At 38.1% G+C, this 15,885-nt stretch overlaps 1 protein-coding gene across 2 annotated transcripts in view; it reads right to left on the bottom strand.

The window, feature by feature from the left end:
- The window catches only part of ppp3ccb (protein phosphatase 3, catalytic subunit, gamma isozyme, b), a 51,813-nt gene that overhangs the window by 3,635 nt on the left and 32,293 nt on the right, over positions 1 to 15,885 (bottom strand). The window contains exons 4-13 of one of the 2 annotated variants that reach the window (XM_052116087.1): positions 15,342 to 15,453; positions 12,863 to 13,008; positions 8,618 to 8,757; positions 8,361 to 8,438; positions 8,149 to 8,243; positions 5,639 to 5,764; positions 5,356 to 5,433; positions 4,020 to 4,104; positions 3,450 to 3,547; positions 752 to 778 (exon numbers count right to left, since the gene is read on the bottom strand). In XM_052116087.1, the coding sequence (XP_051972047.1) occupies positions 752 to 778; positions 3,450 to 3,547; positions 4,020 to 4,104; positions 5,356 to 5,433; positions 5,639 to 5,764; positions 8,149 to 8,243; positions 8,361 to 8,438; positions 8,618 to 8,757; positions 12,863 to 13,008; positions 15,342 to 15,453 (985 nt within the window). The remainder of the gene's footprint in view (positions 1 to 751; positions 779 to 3,449; positions 3,548 to 4,019; positions 4,105 to 5,355; positions 5,434 to 5,638; positions 5,765 to 8,148; positions 8,244 to 8,360; positions 8,439 to 8,617; positions 8,758 to 12,862; positions 13,009 to 15,341; positions 15,454 to 15,885) is intronic. The other variant, XM_052116088.1, reaches the window with a different exon arrangement.

The following is a 15,885-nucleotide window of genomic DNA, read 5'->3' as shown; positions in this document are numbered from 1 at the left end:
GCTCACTGCCTTCTTTGGTCAGGAAGTGAAACTGCTAAAAACAAAGATTGAGTCTCACACTGCGGTCCGCTCGCAGCCCTGACTTTGGCTTCCCCCCCTCAAAACAGCTATGCTTGAAAATGCATTTCTGAAACCACCCTCTCTCAATTGCCAGATGTACCAAAGACAATCACGGCACTGACACGTATATGAGGATGGAATACTTTCAGGCAAGTATTTTAGCCAAGAGAATTCATCAAGAAATAAAAATGTATTAGCCTCTCAAACAAATGTCCTTGATGTCACCAAGGCCTCTTCAATTACAAAAAATGGGTGTTGTTGGTGTTTCAGGAGGGGAGTAGTTCTTCACAGTTGACTATAAACTTGTTTGGAAGGCCTACGTTTTACAATACAATCCATCCTCAGTGGATAAAATCGAGTTCCACCTACTTTTTATTCTCGTTACATTATGTACACAACATTACGGAAATAAACAGGGTTGCAAATGTAATTTTATGTTGCCTTTAAATGTTAACATGAACAAATGAAACCGAACAAAACAAATAAACAAACAAACAACAAATAAACATCAATAAAATGAATGAGTTAGCCTGAACATAACTAGTATGTGCACTGCATACAGTAGACAAAAAAAAGACAAAAAAAAAGAAAGCACAGACTACAAAAGGACAAAAAGACACACAAAAGGACAAACAGATAATTACGGGGGGAGGGTCACAGACAGACAACATTGAGAAGGTTACTTGCGTACCTCGTGCTTCCTCTGCTTCTACGGTGGCTGTGTAAGCGTGAGTAGTAGTGCCATGCCCAAAATGAACGGGGAAAGAAAGTGAGTCAAGTTATCAATGCAATCTTTAAAAAAATCCCATCATTCAATTTCCCCTCCCACCATCAGTTCAAATGCTTCAGACAGCACAGGAAAAAACTTGAAGTTTTAGTGGAGTGAAGCTTTATCTAGAATCTTTTTTTTTTTTTTCTGGTGCGGTTTGTTTTTGAGAAACCATGTTTTTGAACCCGAAAAGCTAGGCCTTCTAAACATTTCTGCAATGGACTGGAGTCTATTTTTAAAGCTTAAGGTATACAATAGCCAAACAAGGAGAGGCTTTCAGCGTAAAACTTCACAAGATGTACTGTATATGTGTGATGTCAGTTTATTTGTGGTCTTCACAGGAAGATGAGAAGCAAGGTTGGTTTGAGCTCTATTATCTATGTTCGGCTACTGAAGAAACCTTGTATATACTTCCCCTCCCCCAGTTCACCACTGAGACTATATAATTAACAGACGGTGTTGTATGACCTCACTTCGCCTTTATGTTTTTCAAATAGAGTGTGCAGGCCATTCTTTACAAATACTCAACAGGCCTGAATAGGTAAACAATCTTTTTTAATTTAATTGTTTTGTCTTTGGAGTAGCGGTTTGTGCACAAGCTCTGAGTCTGAATTTGGCTCGTGTCATTCTGCAAACCTGTTCTCCCTATACTCCCAATGTCCTGTCCTTACTATATTACTATCAACAATTAGTTTTAAACACCTCCTAAAGAAAATGAGTGGTTCTTACTCGTGCACAATGTTGTTGTGGGTTATTGCTAGGTGGATTTGAGGGTGTTCTTGGTAGTTGCCAAGGAGCTGCTTGGCAGGTAGTTGCTAAGGCATTACTATGCAGTTTCTAGGGTATTTTGAGTGGTTGTTAAGCAATTACTTGGTAGTTGCGAGGGTTTTCTGGGTGGTTGTTAGGGTGTTGTGAAGGAGTTTTGGGTGAATGATGGGATGTAATGGATGGCTGCCAGATGCTAGGCAGGTATTTTCTAGGGCATTGTTATGCAGTTCCTAATGTATTTTGAGTAGTTGTTAAGGTGTTGCTAAGTGGTTGTGAGGATGTTCAGGGTTGTTGTCAGGGTGGAGCTGCCAGGCTGGTAGTTGCTTGAGTATTACTATGCAGTTCCAAAGGTATTCTTGGTGAGTTCACCCAAAAATTAAAATTCTCTCATCATTTACTCACCCTCATGCCATCCCTAGATGTGTATGACTTACTTTTTTTGCAGAACAGAATTTGTTTTGGAAAAATATTGCAGCTGTGGAAATTGAGTAAAAATGGACTTAAACATTGTTCTGTTTCTCACCCACTCCTATTATATTGCTTCTGAAGACAAGGATTTAACCACGAGAGTCTTATGGATCTCTTCTGTTTCCTTTATGTGATTTTTAGAGCTACAAAAGCATTTTATGGACTTACAGAGCTGAGATATTCTAAAAATCTTCATTTGTGTTCTGTTGAAGAAAAAGTCATACACATCTGGGATGGCATGATAGTGAGTAACTGATGAGAGAACTTTCATTTTTGGGTGAACTATCCCTTTAAGGGGCTGCGAGGTGGTTGTGAGCGTGTTCTGGATGGTTTCTAGGGTGTTATAGATGGTTGCCAGGGAGTTGATAGGCAGGTAGTTGCTAGGGCATTGCTAAGCAGTTCCTAGGGTATTCCGAATGGCTGTTAAGGCATTGCTAGTTGTCAGTGAGGGTTTTCTGGGTGGTTAAGGCAATGCTAGGTGGTTGTGAGTAAGGGTAAAGAGAGTTTTTATTATGATCTACAAATATGGCACCGTTCCCTCTATGTTTTTTTGTTTTGCCCATTTTATAGTGTGCCAGACACAAATTTAAGACACTTAAAAAAAGTAATTGCACACTTCTCAACAAGCCACAGCATGTCTTGAGGTATCATTTATATCTGTAGCACAAAGGGTCCATGAACAAGTTGTAACACGGTTTGTTTAAATTCCAAACAATAAGCACAGTAAAAGTAATGCCTTCTAGCACCACAAATAAAAGTTATAAAACAGCCATTTTCTTTTTAATTAAGTATTTCCAATGTGTTGCAAAATCTGAATCTAACATTGATGTTTAAAGGCATCTTTGGTTTCACCAGAAACAAACCAGAATGTGTTAATTTGATGTTCGTAGGAGAGTATCCGCATGCAGCAGGCCGGTGAGTTTAAAAGTGAAGGCCAGGAGAAAAAGCAAGGCACACCGACAGAAACTGGATAAATTGGGTCATATTGCATCATAGTTATAAGCTCACAGTAGCCCCTCTAACAGTGACAGCATCACCCACAGCAGCCTCTTGGCACCCGCTACAATCTTAGCACGTGAACATTTTTCAGGTCTCTGTTGGGACAGGAAATTTGAAGTGTGTTGATTGATCAATAGTGGTATCGTTTAGAGATGTGGAAAATGAAAGGAGGTTTTGGTAATGAAGGGAACTTGGGAATCGATGATGAGTGTGCTGTACCGTGAGGGAGGCAGAGCTGTTGGGCAAGGTGGTGACAGAGATAGTGGTGGAGAGAAAGGTAAAGACTGAAAAACAGAGTGAGATTGAGCAGGAGATTGATGCAGAACAGGCATCGCCCAAAACACCACAGCATAGTAAGTGCAAGAAGGACAAGGGCAAGACTTACCACTCTGTATGGTCTGTCTGCCTCCTGACAGCACACCCAGAGGCAATGTTCCAGTCGGGGTCAAGCCCTTTAACTGCAACACACTCTCATTCTCCTCTCTGCAAACACACAAACACAGTACTTGTAAAGTCTCTTAAAAATCTAACATATTAATATTTATCATCGAACTGTTAAAATACCAGTCTACCAGGTTTAGACACAGTTGTCTGAAATTATATTTCTCATGATCCTAAAACCTTTTGATTTAAAGGCTTATAAAAGGTCATTCGAGGCACAATTTATATTGGTATTCCAAAAAAATATTTTATAAAACTTACCCTAAAAATGCTGAAAATAGTAATAATAAAGATTACGTTTGTACAAATGTATGAATGGTAGTGTATTTTTCAGAGGTTAATTATGTTAAATATTGAAGGAGCCATTACAAAAATGATGTTTGGTTGTGTGAAATATCGTTATTTATGCTGAGATAAATAAATAATAATAAAATAATTAAGTGCATGAATGTGTGGATGCAAGTGCAAAATCATGAGGTCATGAGGGTTTTGTATGTGAAGTGCATAATTTCACCTAAGAACAGAGAAAACTCTGGCCATCTTGCCAATGGCACGAATCTTATTTCGGATCACCTCCTTGCGGACTGCCGGGGTACCACCTGCCAAACACATGCATGAAAGGGGAGGGGAGAGAGAGAGAGACAGAGACAGAGACAGAGAGAGAGAGAGAGAGAGAGAGAGAGAGAGAGAAAGAGAAAGAGAAAGACAAATAGATAGTTGTTTCTCTGTCCAATTAAAAATTCTTGGACTCAAATAAGCTGCTTTCTATCCAGAAAAATATACTTGACAAGAAAAATACAGTATACAATTTTTGGCCAAGAAACAAAGCAAAAGATTATTGCATATTCATAACTTAAACAGTCTTATCATAAACATTAATATCTGCAAACATCCTATTTGTCTAGGCATTCAAACTCCATATCAAATAAGGCATTATATCCTGAACTCCCTCAAGGAATAAATAAACCCCATTTTGAACCTATAGGCTCACAGAAACAGAGAAAGTGTGTCAGGCCAAGATAAAATTATGCTCCATTTGAAAAAAAAAAGGGCAAATCAAATGGCCATCAAGAACAGTAAATGGGACACTATATTCCTTCATGACAGCTCCTCAGATGTGAGGGGGAGGAGGCGGCACTCAGAATGGGTTCATCTGGTTTCATTACAGCTGAAGAGGTAGGAGTGTACTTCATAGGTCTTGAGTAAAGAGCGTTTATACTTTATACTAATAGGATTTAAAGTGACTGGACTCAGAACCAGTTTGTATTATCTCATGTAAACTGTTGGGTTTTACAAAGGGTACTGCTTGTTTGGTTAAAAGTTTAATGATTAAAAAAAGAAACAAGCTAAATGAAAAGGCTTTAAAGGTTTTTAGTACAAAATAAACTTGCTTATCACACTATGTACTTCCTGTTCCTGCAGTTTCATATGCATCAAAAAGATGAAAAACAAAATACAGTGAGAAAACCATTTATCTCATAATTAATGCTGAGCTCATATTTAAGGCAAGAATACAGTGTTCTTAATAGCATTATATGGGTTATTCACTTCATTAAGAACTTTATTTTTTTTAAAAGAGGGGCTGCTGTAATTAAACTAAGCTGAAATCTCTATTGAGAGGTCAAAAAGAAAGGGGAAAGAAGAAAAAGCTATGCAAGGACACAATTTTCCAATGCAAATGTTCATAAATTTTTATTAGGCTTGAGTTCTTGAGTGGGAAAAAGGGGAACAAACATCCTGTGTTTTGATGGGCTGCAACTTAATAAAAAGGCTTGTATACAAAGTAAGCCAAAATCTAATACAAACTTGGTTATTTAAAAATAATAATGTATCATTTTACATGTTCTTACCTTCACAGGTGTCATCACCCTCTGACATGAGTTCATCATCGGAGCAGATGTTTAACACATTGACCAGCATCTCGGTTACTGAAAACACACAAGAGAGGACTGGTTTTAAAACACACCGTCCCACAAAAAACATTTCAGCAATTATGTACGTACTGTACATTTTAATACATGTATATCTTTATGTTTGATAATGTGTGTTTTGTTGATATATCTATAGCTTAAACACATCAATGTGGGGTGATATAAAAAAAGGTTAAGTATATGATTCTGGTTCGCTTTTTACCTTTTTCCCCGACGAAGGGCAGTGACCACGTGAACACATCCATGAAGTTGGGCAGCCAGTACGGGTGAGGAGAGCAGTTAAACTGCCGGATGTTCATGACGTTGTTTTCATATTTCAACACAGCAGCTGGGGGAAATGGGCAAAGGTTTAGAAAACCTGTACCAGAGTTCCCACTCTTTTGAAGGCACAATTTTCCAGGACATTTTATGTGCCACACAGTTGTAATATTTAAGCAAAAACACATAAGAGGCCATTAAAATTGTGGTTATTTAGACAATTATTATTTTTCAATTCTGAATTAGAGAGTTTAATTAAATGTACTTATCAAAATGGTGTCTAATCAAATGTATTTGTTAAAACTTCAATCAAATGTAAACAACATTGCACTATATTTATCAAATTAAGTGTTTTTCAACAAAATCCTCACAGCACAATCCGAAACAACACTGGAGATATTTTTGTCAAAAGAAGTGCTGCACAACAAAACACAGATTATTTACCATTATTATTAAATTGCATTAAACATGATATTTTTCCCATTTCACGCATCCATTTAAATCAAGTTTTTATTTTGCCGTTGTGTGTTTTTGACAGTAGTTTCTTACCTCCGGATAATCAGTTTGCTACGTGGCCCAGTGTGATAGTTAAACCCCAAAAAGCTATGATTTCATTAAAATTAATATATATTCTGTATGTGCTGCATACTTAAGAGCACGCTGCTCACTGTCATCTAGTACACACATACACGCATCCAAAACACACATGATGCTCATGATGAGGTGTTTTCAGCGTATGAGCAGCCAGCTTCACAGATTCATTTTGAAGCACACAGCACATACAGATTATATACAATGCATTCATAAAGTATTCAGACCCATACATTTTTTTTTTTCACATGTTGCATGCTTTAATGCTAATATGCTTTAAATTCGTTTTTTTTTTCACTATTCACTGTTGGGATGGTATTACGCAGGCGATGAACAGTGCCTGTATCCTCCACACATGACACTTGGAATTGAGGCCAAACAGTTCAATCTTCATTTCATCAGACCAGAGAATCTTGTTTCTCATAGTCCGAGAGTTCTTTAGCTGCTTTTTATGCAAATTCCAAGTGGGCTTTCATGTGTCTTGCAATGAGGAGAGGCTTCCGTCTGGACACACTGCCATAAAACCCAGATCGGTGGAGTGTTGCAGTGATTGTTGTCCTTCAGCAAATTTCACCCATCTCCACACATGATCTCTGGAGCTCAACCAGTGAGAACAACGGGTTCTTGGTCACCTCTCTTACCAAGGCCCTTCTCCCCCCATTGCTCAGTTTGACCTTGCGGCCAGTTCTAGGAAGAGTCCTGGTCGTTTGGAATTTGTAAAAAAAAAAATGTTGTAGCCTTCCCCAGATCTGTGCCTCGACACACATTCCTTTGATCCCATGGCTTGGTTTTTGCTCTGATATGCATTTTCAGCTGTGAGACCTTATATAGACAGGTGTATGTCCAACCAGTTGAATTTGCCACAGGCGGACTCCTATCTAAGTGTAAAAACATCTCAAAGATGATCCAGAGAAATGGGATGCACATGAGCTAAATTTCAAGTGTCATAGCAAAGGGTCTGAATCCTTATGTCAATGTGATAGTTCAGTTTTTTTTTTTTTCTCTTTTTACTAAATTTGTAAAGTTATCAAAATCTGGTTTTTGTTTAGTCATTCTGGGATATGGAGTATAGATTGATATGGGGAAAAAATAAAGCAATTTAGCAGAAGGCTGCAACAACAACATTTGAAAAAATGAAGGGGTCTGAATACTTTATGAATGCACTGTATTTAATTAAATCACAGCCTTTTATAGTTTAATAATCACACTTGGACATATTGAGATTTTAATTAGATTAATTGTTCATTAAAGCATTCATTTTCATCCCAAATATGTAAATTCCATGACATTCTGTATTTTATAGTTAATGCAATTTTTTTACTGGTTTCAGGGATTCCATCAGTGTTTTCCAAATCATAGAGCCTATGTGGTAGGGTAAAAGCAGAATAAGCAGACTTGACAGTTGTCGTTGTCTAAAGTTATCAAATCAAATGTCTTTGTAATATACACTACATCAATGTAGCAACGAATAAAATCGCACTATCAATACTTGTACATGTAAGAATAATCTTGTCAGTGACACAATCAAACAGCTTTATTATACTAAAACATTTTCAAGGACAAATAATTATTTTCCAGGACATTTGGAACCCTGCCGCACTGATTTCCTTAGGCTTTTAGCTAATTCAGCAACTTGCTGTGTATATTCATCTATCATTCTGATTTGAACTTTCTAGAAGTGGTAAACTGACATACAGGGTTCACACATTTTGAACAATCAATTTCCACTGATATCTGAATAATTTGTATTTATTATTTTTTTTAAGGACAGATTTTTTTTATGGCTATCAACATTATGCTACAAATGCTGTCAATTGAGCTTAACTTGTATTAAACCCGGAACATTCCTTCAAAACCTCTTACCTTTATTGTTATATACATCTAAGTAGTTTGGTGCAGAGAATATTGTGATTAATGAGGGGAAGCCTGTTGTCTGACTTTTTCTGTACATTCGATACCTGCAAGAGGGTCAGTAAAGTGGAACAGAAATCGACAGGAAAAGAGTTCATTTGAAAGAGCCATTCAAACAGGATGTGAATTTAGGAACTTAAGTGTGTGGTGTTCAATGGTCTCACCCTGCATCCTGGGCTTCATGCGCTCTTATAACTGACAACAAGTTATTATTTGTCAGAAAGTCACATACTGCAGGGTAACTGAGAGATGGACAGAGAGGTGTAATTAGTAATTTTAATGGGCTGTCCGTCCGTCAGTCAAAACCTCAATGACTAACATTTAAAGCTTCTATAAATGTGCATTTGTGAAGTCGGATACATGGAATGAGTATGCAGCTATCAAACAAATGTGTGAGTGGACTGCCTGTGGGCTGAAGTACCTGTAGAAATAGGAACATCCTCGCACACTGTTGTGACAAAAGTGCTCTGAGCTCTTTTCGCTGCCGTAGTCCTCCCCGGGGTCAGACCACAAAAGATCACACATCGGCCCGAAAGCCGGAGGTTCTTTAAACCTGTCTAACTACAGAAAAACATTCCAAACCCAACAATCAGACTGTGAAAACTGAACAAAACTTACTAATGGTCATTCTTATTAAACTCCAGTCTATTTGTCAAGGAAATACACTTGTACTTTCAAAATAGACCATTATATTATTACAACTGTTATTATTATAAGGGATGGGAATCAAAATAGAACTCTGGTTCTATTCAGATACCACTAACCGATTCTGGTTTATTAACTCCAGTACCAATTGTTTTGGTGCTTGCCATCTGATTCAGGAAGTCATTGAACCGTTTCAAAATCAATAATTTGTTAGTTTAAGACTTGTGTAACTTTGATTTGATTAATTTGGACATTTTCACTTAGGGGTGTACTCACTTTTGTTGCCAGCGGTTTAGACATTAATGGCTGTGTGTTGAATTATTTTGAGGGGACAGCAAATTTACACTGTTATACATGCTGTACACTCACTAACTTACATTGTAGCAAAGTGTCATTTCTTCAGTGTTGTCACATGAAAAGATATAATCAAATATTTACAAAAATGTGAGGGGTGTACTCAATTTTGTGAGATATGTTAACAGCAGGTGGTGGCAAATGCTAATTTTTGTGTGTAGTATGAGCCAGTTAGGTGACGTAAAGTGAATCTGTGTCAGCCGTTTACATACAACAGCTCTTCGTGATAACCCAACACTTACTACACTACAAAAGCTAGGAAATAGCTTTAAACGAACAACTTCTGCATTACGGCTCATCACAGCTGAGACATAACAGACTGATTTATTACCCAATGGGTACTGTTTAAAATGGCGGAGGACATTGTGGTTTCTATAGTTATCGACACTTGTGCACAGGCCACCGCGAAATAGGGAGAAATATCCCCGCTTGGATGCTATTTTTCCACGGAGAAAGCTGACAGCATCTCTGCTTGGGTGAGGCAAAAGGTGACTGCACACGCGTGCACTCTCGCTCTCGCTCGCGCACACACACACACACACACACACACAGTAAAATAGCCATCCGAGCCGGTGTATTCCTTTCTATTTCACATTAGCCAGTGCGCAAACAGTATGTATTCAATGTGGAAACACTGGTTAGTTATGTAATCAATCAGTCTGTTTTTTCTATCAGTTGTGATGAGCCTTAATGCTGAAGTTGTTAGTTTAAAGATGTTTAAAGCTATTTCTTAGCTTTAGAAATGTAGTAGTAATACAAGCGATCACGGAGAACTGTTCTATGTAAACAATGACAAACTGATTAATTTAACGTCACCAGCTGGCTCATATTACACACAAAAATGATCTTTTGCCTCCACCTGCTGGCTAAAATATGTAATGTAAAAAAACAAAATAGATGTAAAAAGAGACATGGCCTACATTAGCTCTTAACACATATGCACGGCTCTTACACTTTAGCTTAGGATGAAGAACACAAGCGGAGTGATACACACAGTGAAGCGTCTGAGTGCTGATGGTGTCAGACCATCAGTGCTCATGGAACGTCTCTCGTCCAATCAGATTTGAGGATCGGAACTAAATAATATATATATATATATAAATAATTTATTTGTGATATCAGATCCAGCTTTTGATACTCAGGACCATTGAGGGACTCACACCTATTACACAAGGTGCAAACATTCACTGAATGCTCAAGTAGGGTACACACTACTATATGGATATTATACTTTATGTAAATACTTGGTTATGTAGATTCTGAAGGGCAGTACTCAATTAAAAAGTTATTTTCTCTCATATATATATATATATATATATATATATATATATATATATATATATAAATTCAAAAAGGGGTGTGAAAACTTATGACAAAAGGGGAATGCACATCTGTGCACTAAACTATACTGTACATACAGTCAGGTCCATAAATATTGGGACATCGACACAATTCTAATATTTTTGGCTCTATACACCACCACAATGGATTTGAAATGAAACGAACAATATGAGCTTTAACTGCAGACTTCCAGCTTTAATTTGAGGGTATTTACATCCAAATCAGGTGAACGGTGTAGGAATTACAACAGTTTGTATATGTGCCTCCCACTTTTTAAGGGACCAAAAGTAATGGGACAACTGGCTGCTCAGCTGTTCCATGGCCAGGTGTGTGTTATTCCCTCATTATCCCATTTACAAGGAGCAGATAAAAGGTCCAGAGTTCATTTCAAGTGTGCTATTTGCATTTGGAATCTGTTGCTGTCAACTCTCAATATGAGATCCAAAGAGCTGTCACTATCAGTGAAGCAAGCCATCATTAGGCTGAAAAATCAAAACAAACCCATCAGAGAGATAGCAAAAACATTAGGTGTGGCCAAATCAACTGTTTGGAACATTCTTAAAAAGAAAGAACGCACCAGTGAGCTCAGCAACACCAAAAGACCCGGAAGACCACGGAAAACAACTCTGGTGGATGACCAAAGAATTCTTTCCCTGGTGAAGAAAACACCCATCACAACAGTTGGCCAGATCAAGAACACTCTCCAGGAGGTAGGTGTATGTGTGTCAAAGTCAACAATCAAGAGAAGACTTCACCAGAGTGAATACAGAGGGTTCACCACAAGATGTAAACCATTGGTGAGCCTCAAAAACAGGAAGGCCAGATTAGAGTTTGCCAAACAACATCTAAAAAAAGCCTTCACAGTTCTGGAACAACATCCTATGGACAGAGGAGACAAAGATCAACTTGTACCAGAGTGATGGGAAGAGAAGAGTATGGAGAAGGAAAGGAACTGCTCATGATCCAAAGCACACCACCTCATCGGTGAAGCATGGTGGTGGTAGTGTCATGGCGTGGGCATGTATGGCTGCCAATGGAACTGGTTCTCTTGTATTTATTGATGATGTGACTGCTGACAAAATCAGCAGGATGAATTCTGAAGTGTTTCGGGCAATATTATCTGCTCATATTCAGCCAAATGCTTCAGAACTCATTGGACAGCACTTCACAGTACAGATGGACAATGACCCGAAGCATACTGCGAAAGCAACCAAAGAGTTTTTTAAGGGAAAGAAGTGGAATGTTATGCAATGGCCAAGTCAATCACCTGACCTGAATCCGATTGAGCATGCATTTCACTTGCTGAAGACAAAACTGAAGGGAAAATGCCCCAAGAACAAGCAGGAACTGAAGACAGTTACAGTAGAGGCCTGGCAGAGCATCACCAGGGATGAAACCCAGCGTCTGTTGATGTCTATGCGTTCCAGACTTCAGGCTGTAATTGACTGCAAAGGATTTGCAACCAAGTATTAAAAGTGAAAGTTTGATTTATGATTGTTAATCTGTCCCATTACTTTTGGTCCCTTAAAAAGTGGGAGGCACATATACAAACCGTTCACCTGATTTGGATGTAAATACCCTTAAATTAAAGCTGAAAGTCTGCAGTTAAAGCACATCTTGTTTGTTTCAGTTCAAATCCATTGTGGTGGTGTATAGAGCCAAAAAGATTAGAATTGTGTTTATGTCCCAATATTTATGGACCTGACTGCATATTAAATACCACCACTGTTCGACACTTCACTGGTTTTCCTTAGACGCATAACTTAAAAAGTGTGTGGAAGTTTCAGCAACGATACAAAGCATATGAATATTTAATGAGGTAAGTACAGAGGCTTTATATGATTGGTTATCTGTTGCTAAACAACTTTCTGAAACATTCAAATAATGCACTGTTTCACACTGTATACCTTTGTCACCACAACACAGGATTAACCCAGCAAATGTGATGCTAACTCTACTCTGGATCAGGGTTTTATAAGCCCGGGTAAAAAGTGGTACTAACCACCTTTCAAAATTACAAGTGTGAAACGTTGCTTTACCCGGGGTTAAGCACAGTGTGAAAAGCATTTTCATAACATTCAATTAATCAGATTCAATTCAGACACAACTACATCTTTTGTCCTGGCATTGTACATTTAGTAGCACTATACCGCTGCCACTGAACAGTAATGCATAAAGTACTGTCACTGAATTTTAGACGGAACAATGTTGACTTTAAAAAATAAAAACAAAACTGAACAGTTTTTTTTTTTTAAAGGCAACAGCACTAAAGTCATTCTATGATGCCTTAAATATTGCTGCATCTCTTCACTAATAACACACTTACTTTCCGAATGTCATCGAGGCAGGTGATCTCGGGGGAAAGGCCTCCATGTACGCACAGGAACTGCTGGTTGAGCAGAGCTGCCAGAGGAAGGCAGTCAAATGCCTCCATGCAGGCATCATACACACCCTCCGAGTACTTAATCTTGCCTGTGAAGAGAGCACCACAATAAAAACACCCATATTTATTTAAACAGGCGCAGGAGTGAACAAGCTTTTCAAGCCATGCTGTCACACTGTCTGTTTGACATATCATAGTAATGCTGGGTGGGTGAGGGCAGACTGGGGCTTGCCAACTTTCCAAGGATGAAGGAAAAGTAGATGGAGGTGGTCACATGCCTTGTTAGGTGATGTTGCACTAGGCCCGTATGCTAACTGGGAGTAACTGAGGAAACCAGCGTAGTGGGAGGCTGATTAAAAGAGGCTGAGGCTGGAGACAGATTACATGTTGAACAAGGCTGCATACCGGTAATAAAAACTTTACATTTCAGAACGGGTCAACTGTGCGGTGTGTTGTAAACAGAAGCAGCGTCAGATGAGAAACAGGCTGCCTTGCGATGAGTGGACAACAACACTGCAATCTGGCAGTTATAAGGGCACTCATCATTATCAAAGAGCTGGATGACGTTCATCTGTCACAGTGTGGTCACAGGGAGGCTCCTGATTGGCTAAATTAAGCAGCTTTCACACTTTTTGTGTGAAGTAGGGCTGGGCAGTATATTGAATATTCACAAAATAATTGTGATGATTTCGCTGAAGATCCCACATTAGGAATTTTGTTAAAGCAATGAGTTCCAGCACTTTTTATTTAGCAAATACTTTTCCAAAAGAGCATGTCATTTCACAATACTTCAGGGCAGCACAATTAATCAAAATAACATAAAAATCATGATATTGTCACATATGATTATAAAACCGCTAAAGTCTGCAATTCATGACAGATAATCATGGTCTGGTGCGCTTCTAAATGAATGGGGAACATGCTGTTCTGTGTGCTCCAAGGGCTCATGATATGCGGTTTTCATCTTTCATCCGTTTCATCTATGAGTGGATTACGTGCATTTTGAAAGCAAAGTGCTTCAGGTTCACAAATTCGTTCAATTAATTTGTAATGAGGAACATTGTAAACTGTCAAATATACATGGCACTTCAAGTTTCCCACCAAAATAAAGGCTGCAGGTCAAGTAAACGTGACAGAAATATATAACTAATGTATAAAACAAATCTAAATCCTCAAAATAACAATAATTATTCAGTATTATAATAAACTTGACTAGGTCCCACAGTAATAATCCAGTATTACGATTCAATGAGCTTCACAAATAAGTGAATAACTGGAGTTTTTACATACTCTGTACCTTCACAAATTGTTTTTTAGTAAATAAAGGTAAATAATGCTTTTTATTACTATGTATTGTATGTTAGGGTTAGGGCTATAGGGTTATATTAAATATGACAAAACTTATTTTTAACTATACTTTTAATGTATTTAACATTTTTAATCTACATTGATACAACCGCTTTGTTTATTTCAAGTTTGGTTAAAATGATCGGTTCCTCTGATAAAACAAATTAAGACTTTTAAGAGCAAATAAATAATTATAAAGATATGCCTGTATACTGAATATAATATAGAGGTAACATTTGGTAGCCATATCGCTCATCCCAAGTGCGAATTCCATTCGACATCAGAGTTTGGTTGTCATGAGTGCTTCTGAATTCAGTAATTGGTATGAAATAATTCAGGCCCAATTTGCAGATAAGAACCACTATTGATGACGTGAATATTTAGTGTTCGATTCACTTTAACGTCAAACAGAACTGATGTCCTGCAAGCAGTTCAATTTGTCATTGCTGCTTGTTTACAAACAAATTGCTTTTGTTCAAGAAGCTAGCATGTTTTACATCTCTTGAAATGCATCTGCTGTGGACAATGCAACTTCAAAAAAGTGAGGTACCTGTTTATTTATGGTGGTAAAAATGTGCCGCTAATATTTACAGTTTTATTCATGTTAATGACTCAAATGTATGCATTCAGAGACCTGTGGGGCTGGAATAGAACCAAACTTTTCGGTCGAAAACCCCTAGACCTTATTCACACTAGTGCCATCTTTGATTTTTAATGGTAATGACAACAAAGCTGTGAGGGATAGACTTGCAGTCTCTTCAATGGGCTTTTTCAAAGTGTCTTTGGATCGTTCCGTCAGTATTTGTCATGACTGTGATGACGGCTGCTGTAAATCTAAGTGGAGAGAGAAGGGCCCTGACAAACGCAGAGGGATGTGATGGAGCGCATCGTCATATAATACTCTTAAGACACAACCTCTCTTTGGGTGCCATGATGGTAATGAGCAAAAAATGACTACGACAGAGTTGAAAGATAGGATGTTGTACCAGCTCTCTTCACTTTCTCGATAACGTTACACACGCACACACACACACACACACACACTCTCTCTGAGGTGTTAAATAGCTGAGCTTACATTCTTGTTTAAAGGTGAAGTACTCTGTGAGATGCCGACACTCATGGTTGCCTCTGAGGAGAAAGAGGGTGGTCGGGTGGTTGATCTTCAAGGTCCACAGGTAGAGCACACACTGCAGATGCAAAGAGAAATTTCAAATATGAAATGTAGAACATCAAAACCAGGAATGGGGAATTTAACAATTATGGTTCTGATTCCACTCAACAGTAATATTAGTAAATAATTTGTTAATAAACACACACAATCTTGATTAACAGGATCATTTCTAGCATACTGAATTAGCCCAAAGTGATATGCTGGAAGGCCACAACGCAACATGGTTATGGGTTTAAGAGGATTATACCTCCATTCTCCTGCTTTTCTATTAAATGGAGTGTTAACCCACAAATGAAATTTCAGCCATCATTTACTCAACCTCACATCTCTCCATACCTTAATTGCATATATGTGGAACACAAATGGAGATATTTTGAGGAATGTTCACACTACTCTTTTTCTTTTTTTATAAAATGCAATAAAATGGGCACATACTGAAGCTAGAAAA

This window comes from Xyrauchen texanus, chromosome 43 (genome assembly GCF_025860055.1).
Source record: "Xyrauchen texanus isolate HMW12.3.18 chromosome 43, RBS_HiC_50CHRs, whole genome shotgun sequence".
Lineage (NCBI taxonomy): Eukaryota > Metazoa > Chordata > Actinopteri > Cypriniformes > Catostomidae > Xyrauchen > Xyrauchen texanus.
Note: the sequence above shows the minus strand (reverse complement) of the source record. Positions and strands in the feature narration are given on the sequence as shown.